The sequence below is a fragment of the Rosa chinensis genome, chromosome 6 (genome assembly GCF_002994745.2).
Source record: "Rosa chinensis cultivar Old Blush chromosome 6, RchiOBHm-V2, whole genome shotgun sequence".
In the NCBI taxonomy this organism is placed as follows: Eukaryota; Viridiplantae; Streptophyta; class Magnoliopsida; order Rosales; family Rosaceae; genus Rosa; species Rosa chinensis.
Window position 1 is genome coordinate 1930966 of NC_037093.1, and position 25229 is coordinate 1956194.

The 25229-nt window shown below is 37.3% G+C and overlaps 4 protein-coding genes and 1 long non-coding RNA gene across 9 annotated transcripts; 2 read left to right on the forward strand and 3 right to left on the reverse strand.

The window, feature by feature from the left end:
* Window positions 1–1474: 1474 nt before the first annotated feature.
* Window positions 1475–25017, forward strand: LOC112172758. 3 transcript variants are annotated; one of them, XM_040509239.1, is made up of 5 exons: window positions 1475–1509; window positions 22167–22260; window positions 22634–23226; window positions 23775–23861; window positions 24494–25017. In XM_040509239.1, the coding sequence occupies exons 3-5, from the start codon at window positions 22644–22646 to the stop codon at window positions 24829–24831; spliced, it is 1008 nt and encodes a 335-aa protein (XP_040365173.1). In that variant the 5' UTR covers window positions 1475–1509; window positions 22167–22260; window positions 22634–22643; the 3' UTR covers window positions 24832–25017. The 3 variants fall into 3 exon arrangements, with proteins under 3 accessions (XP_040365173.1, XP_024165997.1, XP_024165996.1); XM_024310229.2 differs by lacking the exon at window positions 1475–1509 and having other exon boundaries at window positions 22122–22260; window positions 22634–22864; window positions 22950–23226; XM_024310228.2 differs by lacking the exon at window positions 1475–1509 and having other exon boundaries at window positions 22127–22260.
* Window positions 4376–10325, forward strand: LOC112172757 (protein FAR1-RELATED SEQUENCE 5). 3 transcript variants are annotated; one of them, XM_040509236.1, is made up of 5 exons: window positions 4376–4552; window positions 4695–4830; window positions 5131–5320; window positions 6526–9284; window positions 10296–10325. In XM_040509236.1, the coding sequence occupies exon 4, from the start codon at window positions 6541–6543 to the stop codon at window positions 8992–8994; it is 2454 nt and encodes an 817-aa protein (XP_040365170.1). In that variant the 5' UTR covers window positions 4376–4552; window positions 4695–4830; window positions 5131–5320; window positions 6526–6540; the 3' UTR covers window positions 8995–9284; window positions 10296–10325. The 3 variants fall into 3 exon arrangements, with proteins under 3 accessions (XP_040365170.1, XP_024165995.1, XP_040365171.1); XM_024310227.2 differs by having other exon boundaries at window positions 5272–5320; XM_040509237.1 differs by having other exon boundaries at window positions 4700–4830; window positions 5272–5320.
* LOC121050139 lies at window positions 11381–11846 on the reverse strand. Its single transcript, XR_005802065.1, has 3 exons — window positions 11781–11846; window positions 11488–11667; window positions 11381–11397 (listed from the first exon to the last, which is right to left on the reverse strand). It is a non-coding gene; the product is annotated as an uncharacterized LOC121050139 (long non-coding RNA).
* Window positions 14935–18974, reverse strand: LOC112172759. The gene is made up of 12 exons (XM_040509240.1): window positions 18099–18974; window positions 17439–17540; window positions 17217–17272; window positions 16862–17136; window positions 16611–16735; window positions 16275–16521; window positions 16082–16186; window positions 15889–16007; window positions 15668–15791; window positions 15518–15576; window positions 15300–15396; window positions 14935–15195 (listed from the first exon to the last, which is right to left on the reverse strand). Exons 7-12 carry the CDS (start codon window positions 16157–16159, stop codon window positions 14965–14967), a joined length of 708 nt encoding a protein of 235 aa, XP_040365174.1. The 5' UTR covers window positions 16160–16186; window positions 16275–16521; window positions 16611–16735; window positions 16862–17136; window positions 17217–17272; window positions 17439–17540; window positions 18099–18974; the 3' UTR covers window positions 14935–14964.
* On the reverse strand, window positions 19088–21957 carry LOC121050138. Its single transcript, XM_040509238.1, has 10 exons — window positions 21527–21957; window positions 20947–21405; window positions 20592–20773; window positions 20199–20283; window positions 20040–20111; window positions 19840–19950; window positions 19616–19756; window positions 19518–19535; window positions 19356–19392; window positions 19088–19276 (listed from the first exon to the last, which is right to left on the reverse strand). The coding sequence occupies exons 2-10, from the start codon at window positions 21400–21402 to the stop codon at window positions 19239–19241; spliced, it is 1140 nt and encodes a 379-aa protein (XP_040365172.1). The 5' UTR covers window positions 21403–21405; window positions 21527–21957; the 3' UTR covers window positions 19088–19238.
* Window positions 25018–25229: the final 212 nt, after the last annotated feature.

The following is a 25229-nucleotide window of genomic DNA, read 5'->3' on the forward strand; positions in this document are numbered from 1 at the left end:
TGCAAGCTTGGATCAATCAGAATCTCACCAGATTAGAGGCGGTGGTCGCGGAAATCGGAGGAGGGGAGAGAGAACGTCGTGCCGGTGGTCACTGGAATCGGAGGCGGAGACTAAGGACATGAAAAATCTGTAGTTGAGGAGAGAGAGAGAGAGAGAGAGAGAGAGAGAGAGAGAGAGGTACGAGCGTAAGGCTGATGGAATTAATTGGATTTCTTAAGCGGGAGGGTAAAATTGTCAAGAATAAATTAATTTTTGGAAGCAGGTGGCCTTATGTGTACAAGAAAAATTAAGTGGCCTTATCACTAATTAAAGTTTTAAAAGATCACTCTTGTGTAATTTTCTATTATTCCAATTGAATGGCTTAGGAGTAAGAGTTTTCGACAAACTTGTATCGCAAACTAGCAATGCATAAAAATGTGATCAACTGATTCCACAGCACTAGAGCAAAGAGAACAAGTTGGAGATATATTATGATTGTAGCTTGAAACTCCATCGTTAGTTTTAAGACCATTTCTGATTAAAGTCCAAGCAAAATTTTAACTTTACGGGAAATATTTAATTTGAACGTCCTATTTAAAAGTGAAGTTCTAGAATGATTAGGGCTTTGTTGAGTCTAAATCCAAGATGTACTCGTAATAGTAAATTTACCTGATCCTCAAGGTCCCCAAACAAAAGTGACCGGAGTAGGATGAATAGGCAAAGCAATAGCTACAATCTCATAACCAATATCCTAAGGAAGAAGATTTAAAAGAGCATCTTTGTTCCAAGACATATTTTGTATAAAATGATCAAACCATCTTTTAAACCAACTTTTAGGTCACATATCAAAATCTCCACTATTTAGTTTTTAGGTTCCTATGAGTATATCACTTCTGCAAATTTTCAGCCAAATTGATGATCGTTTGGATATTCATAATCGTAATATACTAATTATGAACACAAACGGTTCATGTTGGACATATTCGGTTTGTCCATCAAATTGATCTAATTCGGTAACCAAACGATCATCACTTAGTAATTAGATCAATTTGATGGACAAACTGAATATGTCCAACATGAACCATTCGTGTTCATAATTAGTAAATTACGATTTTGAATACCCAAACGATCATCAATTTGGCTGAAATTTGCAGAAGTAATCAACTAATACGGACCTAAAAACTGAATGACAGAAACACCAATATGTAATCTAAAAATTGGTCTAAAAGATGATTAACTCTAGAGCGCTCCTTTATAATTATAAATATGAATTTATAATAAAATTTTTCATCTTAATATTTATTTGTTTGATCCGGATATTATTAGAAAATCATGAAGAAATTTTCATTACTAACATTCCGGCCGGCCAAACAGGACCTAGGAGACTTCGGGTCTGTGCTGTTGGTTTCCCCGGGTCAATTTCCAAAAGAAACTATTTTATTGGACAGTGTAACCAAAATAAAAAAAAGTATTTATTGAAGATTTCCTTTGGGCTTGGTTTTGTGTTTGGGCTCCTTTGTTATCACCTTCGTCTTTAAACGAAAATTCTTCTACCCACCTAGGTGGGTGGTCACCTAATGCGTTGTCAAGAGATTGAGCTTTCTGAGGCGACTATGCAATCTGAGCCATCAGATCAGCCGTTTGTATTCGAAGCCCGTCACCGTCAACCGTTAACTTGTTTAAAAAAAAGATCCACAGTCAAAGAGGTAAAAATCCGGGTAAACAAAATACTTAATCCGGATCTTTGGCGGAACGAAGGTGAAATTGGAAACTGATACAAGCTATGAAGGAACAAAGACAGAGGTCCTGCAGTCCTATTTTTCATCTTCATTTTCTTTCATCTTCTCCGCCTTTGGTCGTTGAAGTTTCTGAAGCCAATGAAGACTGTGATCCTCTTCTACTGTGATCCTCTACTAGAAGTCGAAGGTGAAGCTAGATCGTGTTTCATTTAGGATATGTGGGTTTAGGAATTAAATGGTGGATCGAATGGGTAAATAGATGGATTTCTGATTGTATTTGGGAGAATGTTGAAGAAGGGATTAACTCCTCAAAGACTTTGAAATCGCAGGTTCTGGAGAAGGAAGACAAAGAATCAGCTCTGAGAAGAATTAAAGTTGATAAATAAAGGTCAATAATCATTAATGATGGTGTTGACGCGGTGGCTTATGCGTGATGGGTTTGGGGTGGCAGCTCAGGTTCGAGCCATGTCATCATCCCCTTTTGGGTTTTTTTTTTGTTCAATTTATAATAAACTGGATGTATTATCTGAAATATGATGGCAATTAATTTTTTTTTTTCAATGTATAATAAACTGAATTTATTATCTCAAATTTGGTGGCAATTAGTGACATGAATTTACTATATAAAATTATTAACCTCATCCGCAGTCATTTCAATGTGGACAAAACGGTCGACCATTTTTACGCTTATACTTTCTCTAAGAGAAGCTGAACCACAAGAAACTAAAATTTCTAAAATTTTTAAATTGGTTTATATATCTTATACCCACAAGAGTGTGAGACCTGATAGTTTGAAAAAAGAAGTTGTGGATGAGTGGTTATGTGCATATTAGTTTTAAGTGTATTTAGGGTTTATGGTTGACCAAAAAAATGAAGACCCAAACGAAGATGAAAATAGTTGAAATTTTGATCATAATAATTTCTTCATGTCATGAAAACATCCAACGGTTGAATTTCATGAATTCTATGTCCTCAGCCTTGTTGGTTATGAGATGTATATTTTCCTATATAACTAATAAACAAGTTAGACTACATTAGTAGGCATATAAGGATTTTGTGCGATCCATATAATCGAAATTGAAAATTGATAAATTTGAGATTACCCATATGTTTATGGCGTCTTAGTAGGTACTGTGTAAAATTATTAACCCCATCTGCCGTCATTTCAATGTGGAACAAAATGGTCGACCCTTTTTACTCTTATACTTCCATAAGATGAGCTGTATCAAAAGGACAGTAGAATTTCTGAATTTTTAAATTGGTTTATATAGCTCATACTAGGGCTGTCACTCGGTCGGTTCGACTCGGTTATAGGTATTACCAACTTCAAAACCAAAGCTTTCGGTTTCAAAATTGAGCTACCAATTACCAACCAATATTTTCGATTTTTAATCATATCTACCAAATTTGATATTTCGGTTTTTGGTATTACCAACTTTAGAACAACTAATTCTTTGTAATATAAATGAGAATGAATAAAATTAGGTTTTTCAATTTTATAACCGTAAACTTCGTATTCATCTACTAGTCATAGCTTTCTTTTGTATATATGACATCAAACTTTATCTATTTTCAATAAAACTAGGTTATTTAACCATTTTGGACTAGGTTACTCAAAATACATGTAATATTAATTATATAGTATATTGAGTAATGTTCATACTATTATGACAACTTTTATGTTTATTTCTTAATATACATGTATGTGTATTGAAAACTATTGTATATAAAACTAATATTTAGATAATCGATAGATTCAGTATTTACCAAAACCAAACTAACTTTTTCGGTAATTTTTTATTTCGGTTTTATCGGTCTCGGTTACAAAAAAGTCGGTTTATCAAACCTAAAATATCGGTTGATATTCGGTCGGTTTGGTAATTACGAAACCAAGTGGCAACCCTAGCTCATACCCACGAGAGTGTGAGATCTGACAGTTCCAAAAAAGAAGTTGTGGGTGAATGGTTATGTGCATATTAGTTTTATGTGTATTTAGGGTTTACGGTTGACCAGAAAAATTAAGACTGAAACGAAGATGACAATAGTTGAAATTTTGATGAAAACCATTTCTTCATGTCATGAAAACATCCAACGATGAATTTCATGAATTCTATTTCCTCAGCCTTGCTGGTTATGGAAGGTATACTTTTCCATATAACTAATAAACAAGTATTCTTAGTAGGCATACAAGGATTTTATGCAATCAATATAATCGAAATTGGAAATTGATAAATTTGAGATTACTTATATGTTTATGGTGTCTTAGTAGGTACTGTGTAAAATTATCAACTTGAGCTATTCAATTACTATATTAATACATTATTCAAATGATTTTTACGTCCACTTGAAAAATAACTTAACAATATATTTTCACAATTTTTTTTCGGTTAATTAGTCTTTTTTTTTTACATGCAAATGTTTATGTGACTAATGTTAATTATTTACATAGATATTGAGGTATAACTTACTAAAAAGATTTCAACAAAAAAAATTAAATATGAGGTATTGAACTCAACCTTTGCTTCCGTTTGTGGTAGTGTGGCTTGGGAGGACCGAAGCCCACCGGAATAATTTGGGCTTGTTTTTTTTTTTTTTTTTTTGGTTTTCCCAATTGGGTGTAGGATTGTCAAGCCCACCCTAAGTCATAAACTGCCGAAGTGCCGAAGTGCCGAAGTGGAACCCCGAGTGGACGAGTGTATGACCTGTTCGCCGGACGATTCCTTTCACTCCCGTCTCAGTCTTTCAGACTTTCACCTTCTCTACTTTCTCAGAGATCAAAGTACCCTACTTCTGTCAGTCTCCCTCTTCAATTCCAGGCAATCAATCAATTCAATGTAAGTATGATTTCAATTTAATATAAGGGTTGAGTTGAGTTTCAATTAATCAATCAATTTAATGTAAGTATGATTGTAATGTTTTGAGTTGAGTTTAGATATATTACTATGGTTGATTTGGAGTTTTAAATGTTTGTTATAGATTAGGGATGAAAAGGTTAAACCTTTAACACCAAGGGAAGCTCCGAAGTTGGGTATGTAATTCAGCTATCTGACAAAACCGTTCTTGTCTTCTTGATGTTCGTCCCTCATTCCCTCTACGTACAGAACACAAAAAGGTATAGTTTTATAATGCTTGAATGCGTACGCATTTGTATAATTGGAGTTATTTAAGCCTATATGTATCACAAACTACATAAGACTATAATGTTTTTGTTTGTTTCTGTGATTATACTCTGTTTCTTTTTCTTTTTGAAAAGCATGGCTCAAAGGCTATTTTCTGTGATTATACTTTCTGTGATTATGCTTTCTGTGATTATGACTACCTAATTGTGACAGGGTATTTTGGGGTTAAGTTTCCATTGCACTCATGGTTTTTGATTTTGGTTTTCTTTCAAATTTTCTTTTGGTTTTCTCAGGGTTATGCAGTTTTAATTTCATCAATTTTCACGGAGTACTCCATACTGCTATTCAATTGTTTCTCAAGGATTTGGAGCTTTCAGTATTTTGTGTAAGATAGGTGATAATGATCTACGGTGACATTTACTTCATTTGTTTAGGTACCTGTAAAGTATTTGATTGGACTTGAAAGGAAAAGCGCAAGACCAGGTATGTTAAATTGTTTCATTGTCAACTGTGTTCAATATTTCATCAATCCTTACTTTTTCTGTTGGATTTCATTGTTACCTAAAGGAGTTTATGTGCAAGTTTATAAATAAAGTACCCATCTGATGTAGCTATAGCAGCAAAGCTCTTCTAGGCAATGATTTGTGTCCGTATGGTTATAGGAAGTCATAGTACTCTAATACCAATAGAAATGGTTTGCTGTCTGGCTATAGAATTGGTCTAGCTTAAATTTAGCTTAAAGAGATCTTGAATGAGTATGATATATATTAAGCATGAAAACTTTATTGGATACAAAGCAGATGATGAACTTTGGTATTAGAAACTGAACTATTATCTCAACCAAAGCGCTGTTGACTGATATGTATAACTATCAACCTAAGGAGCTCAAATAGTTTTGATACATGGCATTCACTAAAAGAAACACTAACAACGAAAAATTAATATGGATCAACAGGTCCTTATCGATCTGCTTTCAGTGCTACCCCTATGAGTTCTCTTTCTACACAAACCAAAACTAACTATATTCAACAGAAGAATTTTTATGCACAGAAGTATAGGTACCATAACCCCAAAGAGAGATGGTAGAAAGACAACCAATTCCCATTCTTCCTAGTGTAACAATAACAACATACACAGAGGCCTTAAAAGCATGATTCAAGGCAAGTGAAAAAAAGTTTACTACTTACGTATGTTAGTTCCTTATTCAGCAAAACCAATTTACTGCAGATTCTCAATCAAACAGTACCTTCATCTAATCATACCGTATTATATTTTCTCAATTGTTTGCTGTAGTTTACATTGTTACCCTTCCTTGATATTTTTTATATAAATCTAACTGTTCTCATATACGATGGGTAATATGGGGAGTTCACTTTTTGGTGAAGCTGTTGGCTATTTTCTGTGATTATACTTTCTGTGATTATGCTTTCTGTGATTATGCTTTTTTTTTTCTTTGTCTTTTTTGACAGCATGGGTCAAAGGCTATAATATGTGATTATAGTTTCTGTGATTATGCTTTCTGGGATTATACTTTTTTTCATTTTCTTTTTTGAAAGCATGGGTCAGAGGTTATACAATGAAATGATACTTTCTGTGATTATGCTTTCTGTGATTATACTTTTTTTTTGAAAGCATGTGATTATACGAATCTTGTCCACTTTTAAAATTCTACTTTCTTTGCACTGCAGATAGGGAGAGAAATCATGGATGAGAGCGGCATGCGATTCAGTGAACCGAATTACCATGGTTGGTCTGTAGATGAGGATGACTTTTCAGATGAGTACGAAGAGTTATTCTCGGATGAGGAAGCTTCCCAGAGTGCAAATATGGATGAGAATCTGGATTGTCTACACTTCAACGGCAAGAAGTATGAAGATCTTAGATCCTCTGATATGATTGGTGTTGAGTTTAGCAGCGTCGAGGCAGTGGATACATTCTATGCTTACTATTCACTTGCCATGGGCTTCAGTTTCAGAAAGGAAAAGTTGTGTCGAAATACAGCACAAGTGGTGGTGAGAAGACAGTTAGTGTGTTCAAAGGAGGGTGAGAGAAAAAAAAGGGGCAAGCCTGATCCTAGTTTTGCATCGGAAATCATTTCATGCGCCCAAAATCTTAGTCCACCTCATGGGACAAAACAGGTATGCAAGAGGAAGACAGTTAACCAGAAACCAATCGTGGAAGATGCTGATAGAAGAAGTATGAAACGTTCTGGGAAGCAGTCTGGTGAAGATGAACATGGAAAAAAAAGGCAGCGCCCTCCACAGAGAAATATTACCAGAGGTAATTGTCAAGCTCGTATCACAGCGCGCCGATGCAAGGAAAGTGGTGTCTTCCGTGTGGTCCAATTCATCACCGAACATAACCACGCCCTTGTTACAACAGAGTTTGTTCCCTTCCTCCGATCGCACCGCAAGGTTCGGGACCATGACGTTGCTCAGGTAACAGCACTTAAGAAAGTCTCTGTTGGTACATGCCGGGCTTATGAGTTGTTGGTCCACCAAGCCGGTGGCCATGAATTTGTTGGTTTCCTCATCAAAGATTTGTATAACAAGATGGACTCTGAAAGGAAGGAACTCATGGTTGATGGTGACGCCCAGTCTACAATCAGTTTCATGAATTTGAAAGCATCTAAAGAGGCGGAGTTTTTCTGTTTGTTCAGTGTTGATGCAGAAGGCCGGCTGGGTAATATGTTTTGGAGAGATACGAAGTCTCTAGCAGATTACAATAATTTTGGGGATGTTTTGATTATTGATAGCACCTACAAGACCAACATATACGGCAAACCATTAGCCATCTTTGTTGGTGCAAATAACCACAGGGCGACAGTACTATTTGCGTGTGCATTGTTGGCTGATGAGAGTGAGGACACCTACAATTGGGTGGTTACGGCCTTTTTGACTTCCATGAGGGGGAAAAAACCAATATCAGTCCTCACTGACGGGGACGAGGCATTGAGAAATGCAGTTGTGAATCTCATTCCGGAGGCCCGACATCGATTGTGTGCATGGCACATTGCTAAGAATGTTGTAAAAAATGTTAGGGATGCGGATGTCCAAAGGGATTTTTGCCACCTAATTTTTGCCGGACTCGGAGTTGATGAGTGGGAAAAGTCGTGGCATTACATGGTGACAATGAATGGGCTTCAAGACAACAAATGGGTTGCTGCAATGTACAACAAGAGGGAGAGGTGGGCAGAAGCTTTCTTTAGGAACCATTTCTTCAGTGGTATGTGTACCACTCAAAGATGCGAGGCAATGCATAGAAATTTAAAAGGTGGGGTTGGTCGTTACATGAGGTTGTGTGAAGTGTTGCCACGCATGGACAAGACAATTGAATGCATCAGGTTTAATGGGCTTAACGATGACTTCAAATCAATGAACTCGCACCCGGTTATTGGCAGCCACATGCGGTGTATTCAACAACAGGTTAGTGTAAGGTTTACCCACGACGTATTCCTCCTCATAAAAGATCAAATTCTTTTTGAGTCAAAGTTTCTCGTTGCTGACCGTGTTCGTTATGAGAATCAAGGATCAACACTTCATCTTGTAACCCAATATGGTAAACCTGAAAGGACATGGCATGTGACACATTATCAAGGTAAGCCCGACCTTTCTTTCGTATGCTCATGTCACCTCTTTGAGTCGGATGGTATTCCTTGCTGCCACATCTTCACAGTCATAAAGACAATGAATATGACTACCCTTCCAGAATCTTTGGTTAATCAGAGGTGGACAAAACAGGCTTGTACCAAAGATACCAGCACCCTCAGTAGTGGAATAATGCCCGCCAAGGATTTGCAGCTTGCCCGTTATGGGCAAATGATGGGTGATTGTGCTCAAATTTGTCATTCAGCTTCATTCTCAGATGAGGCATATGAAGAAATCACTAACTGTCTTAGTCGACTAATGGTTAGGTCCAAAACATTCAAGAGATGCAAAGATAGTCAGCCACCAGAAACTGTTGATGGTCTACAACCTAATGTGATTAGGGATCCGAACGTGTGCAAAACCAAGGGCACTCATTCCAGGCATTCCACCAGTGTTGAGGTTGAGAGGGATCAGCCAGGAGGGAGGGGTTGTGGATTTTGCAGCCGGCCAGGTCATAATGTACGCACTTGTGCACTGCTAGCTGCACAAAATGGGGGGGGAAAAGGATGAACCTCGTCTCCAAAGAGCACGGAACAGCTCCATTGATGCTAGCTTGCAGTCTACTCCGGGTTCCAATAGATACAAGGGTCCAGCTGGTTTCACAAACATTGGTCAGATTGATGAGGATGATGCTTTCCTCAATCAAACTAGCAGTCAACATATGTTGCATCATGTTGAAGAATCTAGGACGTTTGACTTTTTTACCGGTCACGACACCTTTTTGGCTTCCTTGAGTGCTCCATCTGCAAATCTAAATGGTGGGAACACATTCGTGCAGCCTTTCTGAGCATCAATTGCAGGTGTGTATTGGTCAGAGTAAAATAGATTCCTTACCTTCCTCCTAACGATAAATACATAAGCTGATATACAAAGAATCTAATGTGGCCAGAGTATATGAAAAATGGCTTTACTTACATATGCATTTATTATACAAATGCTGGACTCGTAGCGTAGTTTGCTTATCAAAAAAGAGCATGATTTTCACTTGGATCACCTTTTATTCACTTTCCTTGTATCAATTTTGTTTGTGGTGGCTTAGGTTGTGATGCTTGGACTAGATGCGGCTGGTAAAACAACCATCCTTTACAAACTGCATATTGGAGAAGTCTTGTCAACTGTTCCTACAATAGGTGGGTATCTTCAATCGCTAGAAGTGGTCTTCCGATACATGAGGCTCTGTTGTTGGGAAGTTGTTATTTGACTGCCGTACTGTTAACATGCATACGTGTTTCCTATGTCAAGAGTCTCATTAATCTGAAAATTATAAGCAACTAGGCATGTTACATTGTAATGTGCGTTTATATAACCACACCCACTGGGTAGACGATATATATATATATATATATATATATATATATCTGTTGATTTCGCTGTCAACTTACTAAGGTAGGCTTCTTCTGAACAGGTTTTAATGTGGAAAAAGTTCAGTACAAGAATGTGATGTATATATCTGTTGATTTCGCTGTCAACTTACTAAGGTAGCCTTCTTCTGAACAGGTTTTAATGTGGAAAAAGTTCAGTACAAGAATGTGATGTTCACAGTTTGGGATGTTGGTGGGCAAGAGAAACTAAGGCCGCTCTGGAGGCATTACTTTAATAATACGGATGGACTGGTACTGTTTTGTTCTACTGCATTATGATTCTTGCTACTCACTTGTCTCTCTTTTCATTACTTTCCTGTTTCTGGTTTCTGTATGCCTTTCTACTATAGATTGTGTTGAACTATAGTAACATGGATAATGCTAAAGTATCTGAAAAGATAACTTTTCTTTTCTATAACTTGACAATAAACATTTCTTTTATTGACACAGCCTGCTGGAGGTCAGAGTAAAATCTTGGTCTGTGAACATGTTCTCAAGACTTCCAAGAAAATTCATTACCAGAAGTTTGCAGGACTGACAGGCAATGAAATAGTTGTGGTACTGATATATTTATAGATCAGTAGTGCGAAACTTTATAGTCAGAAAAGCATGAGTATTTTGTCTATGTACTTGTTTTTGTTCAGACATTATTCGCTGGTCATCATGAGTATTTACTTGTGTTTTAATTTCGGCGAAACAGTTTATGACAAACATTCTGGTTTAAGTTCGTTTAAGGGACTAGACCAAAAACGAAGAAGATAAGAAACTTACATTATCAATGGACTATCTGCAGAACCATTGGAACAGTTAAGGTGAGTCTTTTGTAATCTTTTTACCTAGTCGCAGATTTGTTGTTGTTTTTGTGAGGTAACTACTGGTAGTTTATAAGGTTGTTGTTGTATATATGTAACTGATTAAAAAGTTTTCAGTACCTGATTAAAAAGTTTTCAGTACCTGATATGTAACTTTTCAAGTTACTGTCTTAGTAAAGTACTGGCTGATAAGCATGTAACATATATTTATGCTACTCCTTCTCCATTGAGGATCAACAAGGCAAGTGCTCCAACTGATCAAAAAGTTTTCAGTACTTGATATGTAATTTTTCAAGTTACTGTGTAAAGTACTGGCTGATAAGCATCGATATGACTGATACCATAATCTAACTGTAGCCAGACTTGGCACGATAAATTGAACAGGGTCCTCACAACCATAAAAAAAAAAAAAAAAAAAAAGAAGATGCATTCAAGCAAAGACGAGCAATGTCATTATTATTTTTTTCCATAACTTTAGGTTCAAAATTAAATCACAATCATTCAATATGGTTCATTCAATAAATAAAAACAGTTCCATGACCTATTTCACCCAGTTTTCACTGCAGGTCAGATGTGCAACTTGAACACAGATTACAAAATTCATGCTTGTTTCCATCTACCGCATCTCCCCCTCGTTGCGACAAACAATCTGCCACCATTTCTCTTACATTTTCCACCTTATTGAGCGGGTGATTGACACACTCAAGGACCAAATTTGCGCGGTGCTCATCTGAAACATACTGCATCCACGAATAGTGTATAAGTATATTTGTTTTGTATAATTAATAATACCTTATGCAACATTAGATTCTTGTTTTGAGGCCACTCACACCCTCATTCCATTGTGTGCCATAATGCTGCATGTTTCTTATTACAAACACACCACAGTCGAACGAGTTTCTTTGAACCGGGTGGTTGTGCTTATCCATGAATGGAAGATCAGTAAAATGAGGTAGCAGTCCCATTTCCTCCCTAATATCATCACCAAAAACACTGTCTAGCATCTTCATCTGCGGATATGGCAGCATCTTATTATTCATTTTTGACTGATTAAGATATGTGGTTGCTGACAGCTCAATTCAATATGACAATAGTTAACATAAACGTTATTGTTTAGTATTACCGCCATTCTTGCAACTTCCTCACGGAATGAAGTCCTATCATCATCAGGTGCACTGTCAATGATTTCCCCAAATTTGGAGTCTTTGTGCACCACCAACAAATACCAATGCCCCTCAGATGCAGGATCGCACAAAGGAATGTATATCTGCATAGAAGACACAATTTCAGCAAATGGGATTGAATAATGTTTCTTGTTCGATTGTGCCATCTCTTAGGCTTTGAACTAAAAAACATGTTTGAATACCCTTCTGCACATCCTGAATTTCCCCTTGAATCTATCCAACATGCTAACGCGACAGGTGTGTTCAATCCATTCCATTCTGGTCATCTGAATATTTTTCACATTAGAGCTTGCCTACAATTTATACACGATGTTAGAACAAGGCCTCTAATGGAATAGGTAATTTAATCTGAAAATCATTGACAAATTAAACTCCTTACACCAAAATAGGTTGGGAAGTACCAATCCCCAAACCCATCTTCATTAAGGTAGCTTGCAAACATGTTGATGACCTGCACATTCCGTTTTCCATTATCAGAGTTTAATATTAAACATAGGGGCTGCCAAACTATTAATATTAAGCACGAACCCATGCATTCCTAATATACCATTCTAATGAAAAATATCAAAGATAACAAAAAATGGTAGTCCTAATAAGAAAATGTACGTTTGTGCATGCAATGCTAATTGTATGGGAAATAGAGGACGTACATAGTCGCTCAAAAGTTGACCAGGCAGTAGGCATTGCATGTCGGCTCTTGATACAATCACTCCCCCATGTTTAGCTACTGTGACATTGTAATATCTGTTAATCAAAGCAAACATTGTTAAATATTACAATATATAATTTGAATTATATATAGCAATTGGTAAATTGTACACACCTCATTTGAAGATTTGTAAGTGGCTTCTTTCTAAACCCAATGAAAGTCAGCAACTCAATGTCCTCCTTTGGAGTATTTGCTTTGACGTTGAATAGGCAACGAAGACCTTGTTCCTCTTGTTTTTCATCATCCTTCAGTTCCACTCTTGTTTGCTTGCCATATGTTCTTCCTCGTGTTCTGAAAAGAGCCTTCCGTATATGCATTGACTGCACCCCGACACCCCTTAGTTTCTTTTCCTTTATTGATCGCTTAGCCGGCTTCGGAGGACCATCTGGGCTAAATGAACATTTTGATTGGACTTTGAGCGGGGGATTCATCTTTCTACCCATGCAAACCTACACATATTAATTATTCCATGAGAAATATATAAGTTGGCCACCAAGTCACGACCTTGTTTCTTCATGATACGATAAAATTATACAATGAAATTAATTAATTAATGCATGCCTAGGAAATGAGTTATATAAAGAATAAAGTATATGACCTCGTCTGGCAGGGGGTTCATGCAAATATTTTTGCCTTTCAATAGTCTTGATGGATCATTAGACTGTGCCTCTGAGCCTCTGAATTCATGCACATTAAGGTCCGCTCTGAACTTAAATTGATCTTGGCACTCCCCATGCTTGCCTTCATCTCGCTGTTCTAAACGAGCCAACACCTCTCCAACAATATGTTTAATTGTTGCCCCTTGGAATGAGCCTAGCATCCTCTCCATTCTCTCCATTGATTCTGTCAGCCGACTTTCTTTTTGTTCCATATTAGAAACCCTTTTATGCAGGCCTTCTACACTCAACAATATTTGTTTTGCATCATATATTTTCCCATTTGCATCAGACTCCTTCTCATGGATTATAGGTTGTCTCCTCCAAACATTCTGGTTTGTGTTGGTGACTCCCCCATTTTGTTCCACCCACCTAATCAATTTCTTCACTAAAGTAGTGTTCCATGCAGCGATTGGAGTAATTCCTTTGTCAACCCATCTGGATTCATTATCAACGACGTCAAAGTAAAAGTTTTGTAGGAATAGCACACAAATTGCTTGGTTGCGGAACCCTTTCGATTGCATCGATATGACTGATTCCTGCATCTTATAGTAGCAGAACGTTGCCCAATTCAGATCCTTTATCAAGTTCGTCTCTACTAGAGTAGAAATCAATGACTGGTCGACCAAATTGGTTCCGTTGGGACATAAAATGCATGCGACCGCATAAAGTGTATAAGCTATCTTGAATATTTCATCAGCCCGTGTACTTTCCATGATACATTTCTTCAAACTTGCAATGTGTAGTCCACCTTCTCCACCCCCCAATTGTTTCCTAATTAACCTAACAAGACTTTCGTTCGTATCTCCCATGTTCTGAATGTCTAATCCACCATCCTTTATGCCCATGACACGTGCAAAATCTGCGGGTCCAAAGGGTATTTCCTTGCCATGTATCAACACAATCTCATTTAGAGGATCAATGCTATTAAGCATCATCTCACATACCGTGTCAAATATTGTGCTGCATCCCAGGTGATGTAACTCCCCGAAGCCGATACTGGAGATGACATTTGCTTGGTCCATTGTCAGACCCTGAGTGGTTTCAATGAATTGCGTTGGCGTTAACATAAACGTACACACTTCCTCATCTTGTATTTCGTTCTTCTTCACTAGATTAATGGCGTCGCCCGTTGACATAGAATCTGATATTAATATCAGAGATATATTAGTATCCTGCATGGCTCACAGTCTTATAATTCTTCTTCACCTGCTCTTTGTTGGAAGGGAAAGCTGAGTTTGTATAAAGATCTGTTGCAGCATGGGACTAACTGTGACGTCTCCGTATAACTAATAGAAACTGATAATGTATAAAGTTCTGTTGAAGGATGGGATAACTATTGATTTTTGAATATCATTTGAACGAGGTATCTCATTGGATAATCATTCATTTTTGAATGATATTGGATAACGATATATCTTATCTATTTCATTAATTCCATGGTGTTCCTTCTGTCGTTTGCTGGTGTGATCCAATATTATTCCATTCATGGTGTTCCTTTTGTGATCCTTCTGTTCCGTTTGCTGGTGTTCTATCAGGATTGTCATGCAATCATGGAGTTCATATTAAATACTTCTCAATTACTTACAAAAAAAAAAAAAATTAAAGGTTCAACATTTTTGGGGATTTAGTAAATTGACACTAAGCAAAAAGCCCGCGCGGTGCTGCGGGTATACTATTGATATAAGTGAATTTACATCGAAACTGTACATTAAAACTTGATTAATTTGCTTGCAAGTGAACTTACACCAATTGTTCTCACCCATGGCCTGGTTGCAAGAAAACTTTTATGTTTACAATACCTATATCTAACTGATCATCTACACCCATGGCCTGGTTGTCTGTGTTCTCAGCATCAAATTGGAAATTAGCAGTCGAAAAGATTTTTGAAAGTTCTTCAATACTTTCTTTAGTATCTTCATTTTCCATCTCAGGGACATTCTTCCCTTTACTTCCCACAATATCTTTAAGAACAGAACTAAACATACCCTGCCAAGAAAATAAATTTAAATACTTGTGCAATTTTTCATTCTACAACAAATAGGTTGCGTAGACAGATGAAATCATGTGATCATCATTACCGTACATAATACCTTTTTCTTTTCCTTTTGAATGATGCGTCCTGATGTAAGCTCTTCTTGTGAAACCATCAGATCTTTCTGGTACGTCAAGTTGAAAGAGTCTAAAAGCCTTGAATGAGGAAAGACACTGAAAAGTAAGAAAACTATGGCCTAGAAGAGCTTTCCTTTACAAATTACAATAGCAATTAGTCACTCAAAATCATTATAGAAACTTTCAAATATACATTTACCTAAAGCTTTGCTTCTGGAAAATGAGAGAGAAGAGAAAGATTTCCTGATCACTGTTCACCTGTGCAAGGATGAGAAAATCATATGATAAAGATTTTACTAAATCACCCCTAAAGCAACTGTTATCAAAAGGTTGGAATCTAATACTATACCATAACAAGTTCTCCTTCGGATGAAGAGCATATCGAATTGCCAGCATGTGAATTTAGTTTTGACGTGGAAAATGTGAAGGCCCTTATTGAAGTCTCCTTTATCAAAGATAAGTCATGGTTGGACCTAACATTTCATAGACAGGTTTTTAGGCTATGTAATTTACTTGTGAATATATTCAAATAAAGAAAAACAAAAGAAAAAAACTATGACATGTCACCACCTTATCTCAATTTTTCTAGTTGTAAAAACGAGTATAAGGCCAACATCAGAGGTGTAGAATGTCGATGCCCAGCAACAAGATGATTGAAATTTCTTCTTGTATATTACCTTCTTAACTCCCTGAGTTGAAAGAAAGAAAGATAAGAGGACATAATCAGATTTGTAGTGCCTACATAAGATGAAGTACTAATTACCTGCATGACATGTGTGAAGGAATATATGTATGCTGCTTTTTCGGAACATAGCAGTAGCAAAGACAGGTCTTTTGGCATCCTCAACACTACTCCCTTTGCTGGAGTCTAGACCATTAATACATTTAAAAGAAAATTTCTGTGAGATTGTTTAATGTTGTCAAAATGACAAGATTCCATCCTGAGAAAAACTTACCCAAGATCTGCATTAAAAGTGCTCTAGTGGGTTTCTTGGGATGAACCAGACTAGTGCTCAATGTGTTTCCATTATCACTATCAAGAGCCAAAACAGATGAGTCCTCTGTTGCAACAGCTAAGACATTCTTGTCGAAACCATGAAAACTGCAGGTTTCAAACTGCAGAGAGATGATGCGGGTAGAAATTTCACTTGCAATGTGGATTTTATATAATAGAGTGGGCCCTTCTATATCAATAACTGAAACCTGTGAGGAGAAGATATTCACAATCAATGAAGGGGAATAGGAGAAGACTGGTTGAGAAAGGAAATGATCACATTAGATACTAAGCTTACATGTCCTTTACTAGATCCCACAGCAAGATGTCTTGAGCTGTGATTTATGTTCAGAGAAAGTACAGAACCATCAACCTTCATTAGTCTAACGCTTTGAACAATATCGTTTCCTTTCTTTGTACTTCCTGCGAAGAAGTATGTAAAAATCTTAAGACCATTTGTAATGTACTTCACTGAAGTAATAAACTAATAATGCAAGAAAATTTCAATTTTTAAGGCAATGGCCTAGCAGTTGAACCAGTTTATTATACCTTGAAAGAAACTGCTGAAATTCGAAACAACACACACTACCCTTCGGCAACGAGGCTGGTGACTTAGATTGGCTCTATAGAAGATACTTTTCAATTGAGCAATCATCATAGGCATAAATATGTCCTGAATTACCAAGCACAAGAAAGCACTCTTGTTTATGTTTGCTTTGCTCGCTAAAGGTTGAAGAAATAATCTCCATGTCGATGCAAGGCTCAGGCAACTGAAGTCCTAATCTAATAGTGCGGACTTCAGTATGCTCATTCAACAGGATTACCTGCCTCATCAAAATCAAAATTTCAAAGTTCCGTTCAGTTATAACAGTGACACATTTCGGTAGTGATAATGTTAAAGTACCTGCAACAAGTTTGATGAAACAATGTCAGATGCGCCTGAAACTTCAGTCGAATTCCCTGATGAGAGCATTGATCAAGTAAGAACTGTCAACGAAAAGGATAAGAAGAGGACAGTATCTATGTAATCATAGAGTACTACACCCACAAAGTGTTGGTCCATTCATTCTAATATAAACAACATGCCACTCATGGTATCAGAAAGAACATACTAATGTAAACAAACCTGGCAGGCAGCAAGAGTACTACACTCTACACTCAAAAAGGTGTTGGTCCATTCATTCTATGAACAAAATTGGCCAGCATCTTGAAATTCCAAGATCAAACCCTAAACAATAACACACTAATAAGAATTCCCAGAAACAACACAAAAAGCAAATCAACAATTATTCGAATATCAATGCCATAAAGAAAATGAATGCAAAAATTTCTTCAATTTAGGTGTGGCATCCAAAACCACCTGGAGAATTGAACCCCAAGGGAACACAATCTATCAAAAAACTTCAAATTCCAATTCTAGGTTTTCTGACTATGTCATAGAAAGCAAATAATATCGCACACAAATTTTGGACAGAAGTATAGTTTTCTAGGTGTTAAAGGAAGTTTCAGATTCAGTCCACTCAACTCCAGTATTTCCACTCTTTTCAACGTACTGGTTGTTATAGTTGAAATCTAACTTCAATTTGTTCTTCCCATAGTTTCCATTTTCAAAACACTGTGTGCAAAGTACAAAATCACCTTACCAATATGAGAATCATAGTAGATACATAAATCAATAAGCTTCAGGACAGAAAACTATGAACAAAATCAGAACGTCTGCCATAATTGGTACAAATCAACTTGTCTTTCTTCAACAACAAAAATAATAGCAGTTGAAAATCTATACCTATTGATATACCTGCATTTTCCCGGTGAGATCCAGCGGTAAGAGACCATAGAGCAATCTAACCAAAACCCTGTTTCATAACTTACAACTTCAAAGAAATTAATCATCTAGAGATCTCAAAAAAAGAATCCTTGTCAATATCAAGAGAAGTGATATACATTTATAAAATTATAGTAAGAGTTTCAAGACAATTGCGTAAAGTAAGAGTCAATATCAATTTCCAAAGTCCAAACAAACAAAACAGTGAAAAAGCTCCAACCCAGACCACCTTATCAACCTAAATTAAAATGGAAGCAGGGAATACTAATGAAGTTGTAAAAATTGCAAGATTATATGCAGATTAGCATCACCTTAAAAACTGGAAACCTTAACTTCTGACGGAATTCCTATATTACTATTTACATCGTCTTAAAGCTTTGTAGTAGTGCTAACCTTGACTCATACTTCTCGAAACTTCAATAGCTATATATAGTACCGAGCAGTTGTGTATCCATTTCAAAATATATCTCAATATTTGAAAGCTCGAAATCAAAAACACATAAACATACACAGCCACCAAAAATTTCTTCACTCTTTCAAAATTGTTCCAGGCCAAAATTTCAAACTTAGTTTGGATGCTTCAAGAAATAAAAAGAAAAGGATTCAAATAAAAAAGCTAACACAGTATATAACTATAAGTAATGCATCTAAAATAAAAATTACGAAGACTAGACAAATTGCTGCCAAACAAACAAACAAAAATTACAAGCACTAGACCATGGAAACAAAAATAATACACAAGGATACCACAAAGTCTATGAAAACAGTAGCACTAGATAAACTGATAAAGTGATGCCAAAACTGAAAATATGACTACCACAACAACCAAACAAAAACAAAATAAAAACGACCCTGTTTTGGGTATGGGCTCTCACAATAAATTACTCAAACTGTCATTTCATTAATACTTAAGACCAAGATATAACCTAGACGTCCTTTGACACATGATCTCGCCGCTTACGGTGGCTACGAAACTTTCTTCCGGTTGGTGGAAGAGGAATATTTTTGAATAGCTCACTTTCACCTATTGGCGGCATCGAAGCTCCTGCTGCTGCTCCAATCAATATTTGACGGTGTTCATTCCTTGGATGAAGAACAATTTCAAGTGCCAATCGAGTACGCTGGTCCTCCGAATGAAACTGACACCAAAGTACAAAAAGTAAATATTTAATCAGTCTATTGCATCAAAAAAGTCGTTAGGTAAGTTGCAGTACTAACCGTTGTTGACCACATGCCACGGTAGTACTGCATGTGCCTTATAACAAATACCCCGCTCTCAGATTTTTGTTCATGCGTTGGGTTAAAGTCCGAAAAGTTAAGAGTGAATGATGGAAAATGATAAAATTTGGAGTTTGACCATGTTGTTTCAGTACCAAATACCTTCTGCAACATTGCCATCTGCCCACATTGATATCACATCATAATCATAGACAAAGAATGCAATTAATAAAAAGGGGCATTGTCTATGTGGAACTAACCACATCTCTTGCATGATCCATTCGCCTCTCACGTGACCTTACATCAGGGAAGCTGTCCAGCACCTCTGCCTTTTTTTCAGGGAGGTGCATGACCAACAGAATCCAGTGGTCTTCCATATTGTCGTGCAAGGGAATGAATATCTACATCATAGTCCTCAATACGGTAAAGAATATACATTCAATAAAAATTCAAGTATAATGGAACTATGGTTGCAGAAATTTACCTTGGAGCATTGTTGGAGGCGACGATGAAACCTCTTCAGACCACACATCTCAATGGTTGATGTGAGCCACTTAGCATAGCTACATGATTCATCTTTTACCCTCGCTCGTTCCTGCGATATGAAATGATTTGTTAGCCAAACCATGTGGATGCAATAATTTCAAATTTTCTAGCAATGTTTTGGGCAACAGATGTTCATACCCCAAAAAAGGAAGGGAGAAACCAATGTTCTGACTCCGGCTCATTCAAATACGCCGCAGATATGTTTATGACCTGGTTATAATAACTGGACATTAAATGAGTGTGAAAATAAATATCTAATCAATTATATGTACAATGGGAACTAGATGAGAGTCTAGCCTTGCAAGATAGTGGAGTTGCTGGAGAGAGACACTGAAATTCCTTTCTACTAACGGCGTAGTCACCATAACTAGCTACTACTTCACTGCACGAATATTTAAGAGTGTTTAGTTAGGAATATAAATCTGACCCTGTATTGATTAACTGAAGGCCCCTACTCCTACTTTCAGTATAATAACATGACCGGGTTCCAACATACACAGATGAACTTAGATATAGTATTATGCTATTAAATCCAATATTAGTTTGACAACAGTGGATAAAATTTCATGAATAAAGAGATAACCAGGTTCATATCAGACTAAACTACAATTACAATAACTTAGGAACATATATCAGAGCCTACAATTATAATGATAAGTAATTACACAAAATAATAGCATGATTTTTTACCTCCACTTGTCTTCTCCAATTCCATTCTTCCTAAATAGAAATTTCATGAGATGTGCATTCTCAGGAGTGATGAGACCGCTTATTGCAAAAATTGGGGCTTTGGGTTTACTCCTTTGTTGCTTCCGAGAACGAAGAGTCTTTTGGGGCTGCTGTTTAACCCTCGTAACGTGGTCAGGTTTGTGCTGTGTTCACCAACAAATAGAGTTTGCAAGTTACAGTGGCGTTGATATGAGAGCGGTGACAATATAATTTTCTAATAGTATCACATAATTTTAGTTGAAAAATGGCTTAAAAAGAATATAGCATTATGTACATTAATCAGTTTATCAAGGGGTGGGAGTGTTCACGAAGCTACCTCATCATGTATGAGTTCCTCATGGGGTCCCTCATCAGCATAGCCATCCAGCACTGGTGACTTGGTCACTTTTTTTAGTGGGTCTTCACTGCTTCTCCCATGTTCACCAAACAAATCCTCATCCATTTGCTCCACAAAGGATGTACCAACAGTTCGACTCAACAGGTTATGAGTCTTATTGGCCTTTAAACTCACAATTTCGACAACCTCAGAAACAATTTCCTCAATACAATCACCCTTCAATATTTCAAGCATCGCATGTTCTAAGTTATATACATGTAATCTTAAATCCTCCAGCTTGGGTTCCATGCAATCAACTGTGTATGTCAACCTCCCAATTTCTGTTTCTAAACATGCGACATCCAAATTAGCCGAATCCACCAAATGTACCCCTTTTGGTCCTGAGTTGGACTCTTCAAAATTCTTCTGATTATGCTCCTCCATCATGAAGCCCATCACCTGTTCAGTAATTCCGGTGATACATTCTGCTAAAACTCTAATTCACTATTCAATATTTATGATACGCAGGAACAAATATAAACAAAAACAATTGACTATACAAAAATCACAGATGAATAACCTGCTAATGTTGTTCTGGTCCTGAAAGCGCAGCCCCAAACATCAAATCGCCCAAAACCCAGTAACCCAAATAATGGAATCCTTCACAATTCCAGTGACTCGAACTCACTCGGATTTAATTAACGCCAACTTGCGATTGTTGCCGACGACTATACCATTGACATAGGATCACGCCAGACCGACAGAGGGGAATCAGCGGGGCAGTTTTAAAAAGAGGGGAAGGGGGAGGTCCTGATTCCGGGACGGCGTCGACTTCAAGAAACAAGGGAATCGGCGGAAGGCACCGAAGTAGCCGGAAAGGGGAGGTCCTGATTCGGGAACGGCGGCGTCGACTTCAAGAAAGAGGAGAATCGGCAGAAGGCACCGATGCTGAGGTTTAATCAGCTTGATTCGATCTCTCCTTCCCAATTTCTGCGTCTCCTCTTCTCATTTGGGTTCTAACCGTTCTATGCGGCTGAAAATTCTCTTATCTCTTTTTGTTTTACGTTATCTCATATATCACGTGCAAGGATGAGTGTGGTAAAACTTATTTTACTGCGACCTAGACGTTTTTTTGGCTTAGGATCCTAACAGCACGTATATTACACGCACCGTTGGAGACCCTAGGTGAGCACCCACCTGGGTGGGTAGAAGAAGCTCCGGTCTTTAAAATACAGAATAATAGGAGAGACGGTAGCACTCCTTCGGTTGCTCGCCCCATACGCCCTCTTGCCCACTGTCTGAATCCTCCATCAGGTTTTGCTGTCTTTTAATTCCCTTGCCTCGTCAAGACATAGTTTGTTTCTGAATTCTCTCTCTCTCTCTCTCTCTCTCTCTCTCTCTCTCTCTTATTTCTTTCGAAGTTTGAACCCAGATCTGATTCTAATCCCTAATCTGTTTGGCATTTTACTGCTCTTGATTTCATTCATGATGCCCTTGTAATTCCTTGTTGATAATCAATGAATTACTGTTCGCTCTATAGAATACGGCTTGTTATACCTGGTTAATTATTATTATTATTTTTAAATTCCGTATTTCTGTTAGGCTCTCTTTTTTCACCTGGTTGATTTAGGTTTGTTGTTAGCTTGATGTGTATGTAGGCAAAACTAATTTAGTGACCACAATTTAGGAATATCACCATGTCGTCGACGAGCGAGAGTCACTGCTATTTTAGCAGAGTGTTGCAAAGAGAGACAATTGAATACAAACCAAGTGAGGAAAAATGGCTTCCGATTAGATTTTATCTCATCAAGCAAACCCGCTACTGGAATGATAAGTCAAGCAACTATTCTTGTGAATCCTATGCAGCTGGCCAGACAGGCGCTTCAATCCATCACTCTTATTCAGACCACAGACGAGGGTACACTGCATTTATGACTCATTACCTTTCCGAAATCGGAGTCCCACGACTGGAGCACTCAACTATCCTTGATAAAATATTTCAGGTGGTTCGCTCGGCCTCCCCCCAGCGAACCATTCTTGTGTTAGTAGCCGACATCACTGTGCCTGCCATTGATACACTTGTGTGCAAGAATCCCAGTGTTTGTTTCAACTTGAAATATTGGGTTGATGGTGAATTGCATCAGGAAACACATACAATGCGGGATGTTGACTGTCATGGTTCGCTTACAGTGGAATCCTTCGGAGCTGTTCCTAGCACCGCTGGGTTTGTCCATGCAAGTACAAAGCCAATGCGGGATTACCACAAGATCGGGTCTCATGGTATGCTTTTATATATTCTTTTAGGGTTTATGAATTCGTAAACAATTTCTTAAACCCGCTGGGTTTCGTCTTAGTATTTTGTATGAAGTTCTACGACAATAAATGCTTCTTCATTTTGCATAATTTGAATGGGATTTAGAATCAAAAATCAAATGCTTACATGGAACTTTTGTATTTATTTAGGTTTGCATGAGAATTAGCTTGTCAAATAAGCCAGTTAATTCATTTTGGTTTGTCCATGATGATGAGTATCAGTAACTAGTTATTGTCTTCTTGTTGGGATCATCAATTGATTTCATCTGCAGCTTCTCTATATGTATGTTTCAAGAAAAATTTATTGTTTCCATTCCATATTATGTTGTTATATAATATTTGTTGAGTTTGTTATCAATTCTACTTTGATTAGGTTTCCTATTCCTAGTTAGCTTATGCTCCATTCTCCTGGCCGGTTTATGCTTTCCAGTCTGTTCATTATGTTATCTAAAACTGGCCCCATACCAAATCCCAAATACTCGTAACTTATTTAACTTTGGTGGAACTACAAACAGGTACCGCTGAGTTTGTTGAACTAGACTCGACTCCTCTCCGGAGATTTTGGCCCTCAGACATGCACCGGATAAGTAAAGCTGATCAAGGTATGCTTTTGATCTACAGATGTGATTAATCTGGAGGTTGCTTGGGCTCCATTTTGCAAGAGACTTTGTGGGGGAGTCTAATTTTATACCCTTTGTTCTTTTGGAAAGTCTCTTTTGATATTGAAATATTTACTTTTGGTTTATGTAGTTGAAATGTGTTTGCATTGCTTAATTTGCAAATAGGTTTTAAGTAAATAGACAAAGGTTAAACTTGTTGTGGAAAATTTTATTTTAAGTACCGTTGCTTTGGTTACCGAGAACAAGTCTCAACAAAATTTGATCATGGTTGTATCTTCTTTTGTTTTTTTTGGAATCCATGTACCATCCTTGAAAGTTGGAACTCAATTGCTACTAAATAACTTTCTTGCTCTACGCTATTATTGAATCATATTGTTTGTTGAAATAACATTGGCATTAGTAAGCTTGAAAGTGGTGCCTTTGCAGTAATTGAATGAGATAATAAAAAGTGGAAGAGCCTTTTCTTTGCTGATATGCTAGAATACATAGTATGCTGGGAATTAAAATTGGTTGTCTTGAGTATTAGCAATGTTAATTAGATGCATCTGGTTAAGGTTTGGCTGTTCTTTTTTTGGTCTCATGTTCATTTGTAATTAATGCAACTGTCTTAACAGAAGAAGACGATGACTCTTCGTCATCAGAAGACGAAGTATTTGGGCCCTGTGAGGTTTGTTTGAAGGATAATGCACACTGGAAGTTTGATTGCCCGTACCTGGTTTGTATCCCAAACGCCAAGGATGTAACTCTTGGCAATGGCTATGATTTATTTTGCAAGGGATGTCCTAGGTTGGGTGTCCATGCAGCTCACCACTGGAAAGGGCGTGCCGTCAGGAAGAAATGTGGAGTTTGTCACGAGTATGGTCAACACTGGAGTTCAGAGTGCCCAAAACGTCCTAATCCAAAGCCATTTGGTCTTCTGCTACGTAAGCTGACGGGAGAACGTGAGGATTAAGAGCTTTGTCGTCTGTCTTGAATTTATGGTAATGTAGTCATCAAATAGGATGGTAGTGATGTATGAAAACACCCATGTACTCCTCGTACTCTTATTAAGACTAGAAGTGGTTGTTTGGATAAGAATATTTTTCTTCTCGCTAATGTAGTAGCAAAGAGTGTTCTATTGTCAACTTTATTTTCTTTGCTATAATGGTTATATACTGGAAAGAGAACTCGATTACAATGAAACGTAATTATCAAAATTATAGTTTCCTACTATGTTACCATCGAAAGATAAATTTGACGATACTTTGTTACATCTTGTCACTAGGAGAATGCGGGATGGTCGCCTTGTTAGGGTAGATAAGGCATTTAGAATGCACTCATACATTTAGCCCGACTAGCCCTACAAGATAC

Coding starts and splice junctions, on each gene's coding strand:
- LOC121050138 (XM_040509238.1), bottom strand. CDS start 21,402: ATGGGCTTCATGATGGAGGAGCATAATCAGAAGAATTTTGAAGAGTCC. Junction 20,774..20,946: donor AGGAACTCATACATGATGAG/GTAGCTTCGTGA, acceptor TGGTGAACACAG/CACAAACCTGACCACGTTAC. Junction 20,284..20,591: donor ATTGGAGAAGACAAGTGGAG/GTAAAAAATCAT, acceptor ATATTCGTGCAG/TGAAGTAGTAGCTAGTTATG.
- LOC112172759 (XM_040509240.1), bottom strand. CDS start 16,159: ATGCCAAAAGACCTGTCTTTGCTACTGCTATGTTCCGAAAAAGCAGCA. Junction 16,008..16,081: donor CCTTCACACATGTCATGCAG/GTAATTAGTACT, acceptor CTTTCAACTCAG/GGAGTTAAGAAGGTAATATA. Junction 15,792..15,888: donor ACTAGAAAAATTGAGATAAG/GTGGTGACATGT, acceptor ATGAAATGTTAG/GTCCAACCATGACTTATCTT.
- LOC112172757 (XM_040509236.1), top strand. CDS start 6,541: ATGGATGAGAGCGGCATGCGATTCAGTGAACCGAATTACCATGGTTGG.
- LOC112172758 (XM_040509239.1), top strand. CDS start 22,644: ATGTCGTCGACGAGCGAGAGTCACTGCTATTTTAGCAGAGTGTTGCAA. Junction 23,227..23,774: donor CCACAAGATCGGGTCTCATG/GTATGCTTTTAT, acceptor AACTACAAACAG/GTACCGCTGAGTTTGTTGAA. Junction 23,862..24,493: donor GATAAGTAAAGCTGATCAAG/GTATGCTTTTGA, acceptor CTGTCTTAACAG/AAGAAGACGATGACTCTTCG.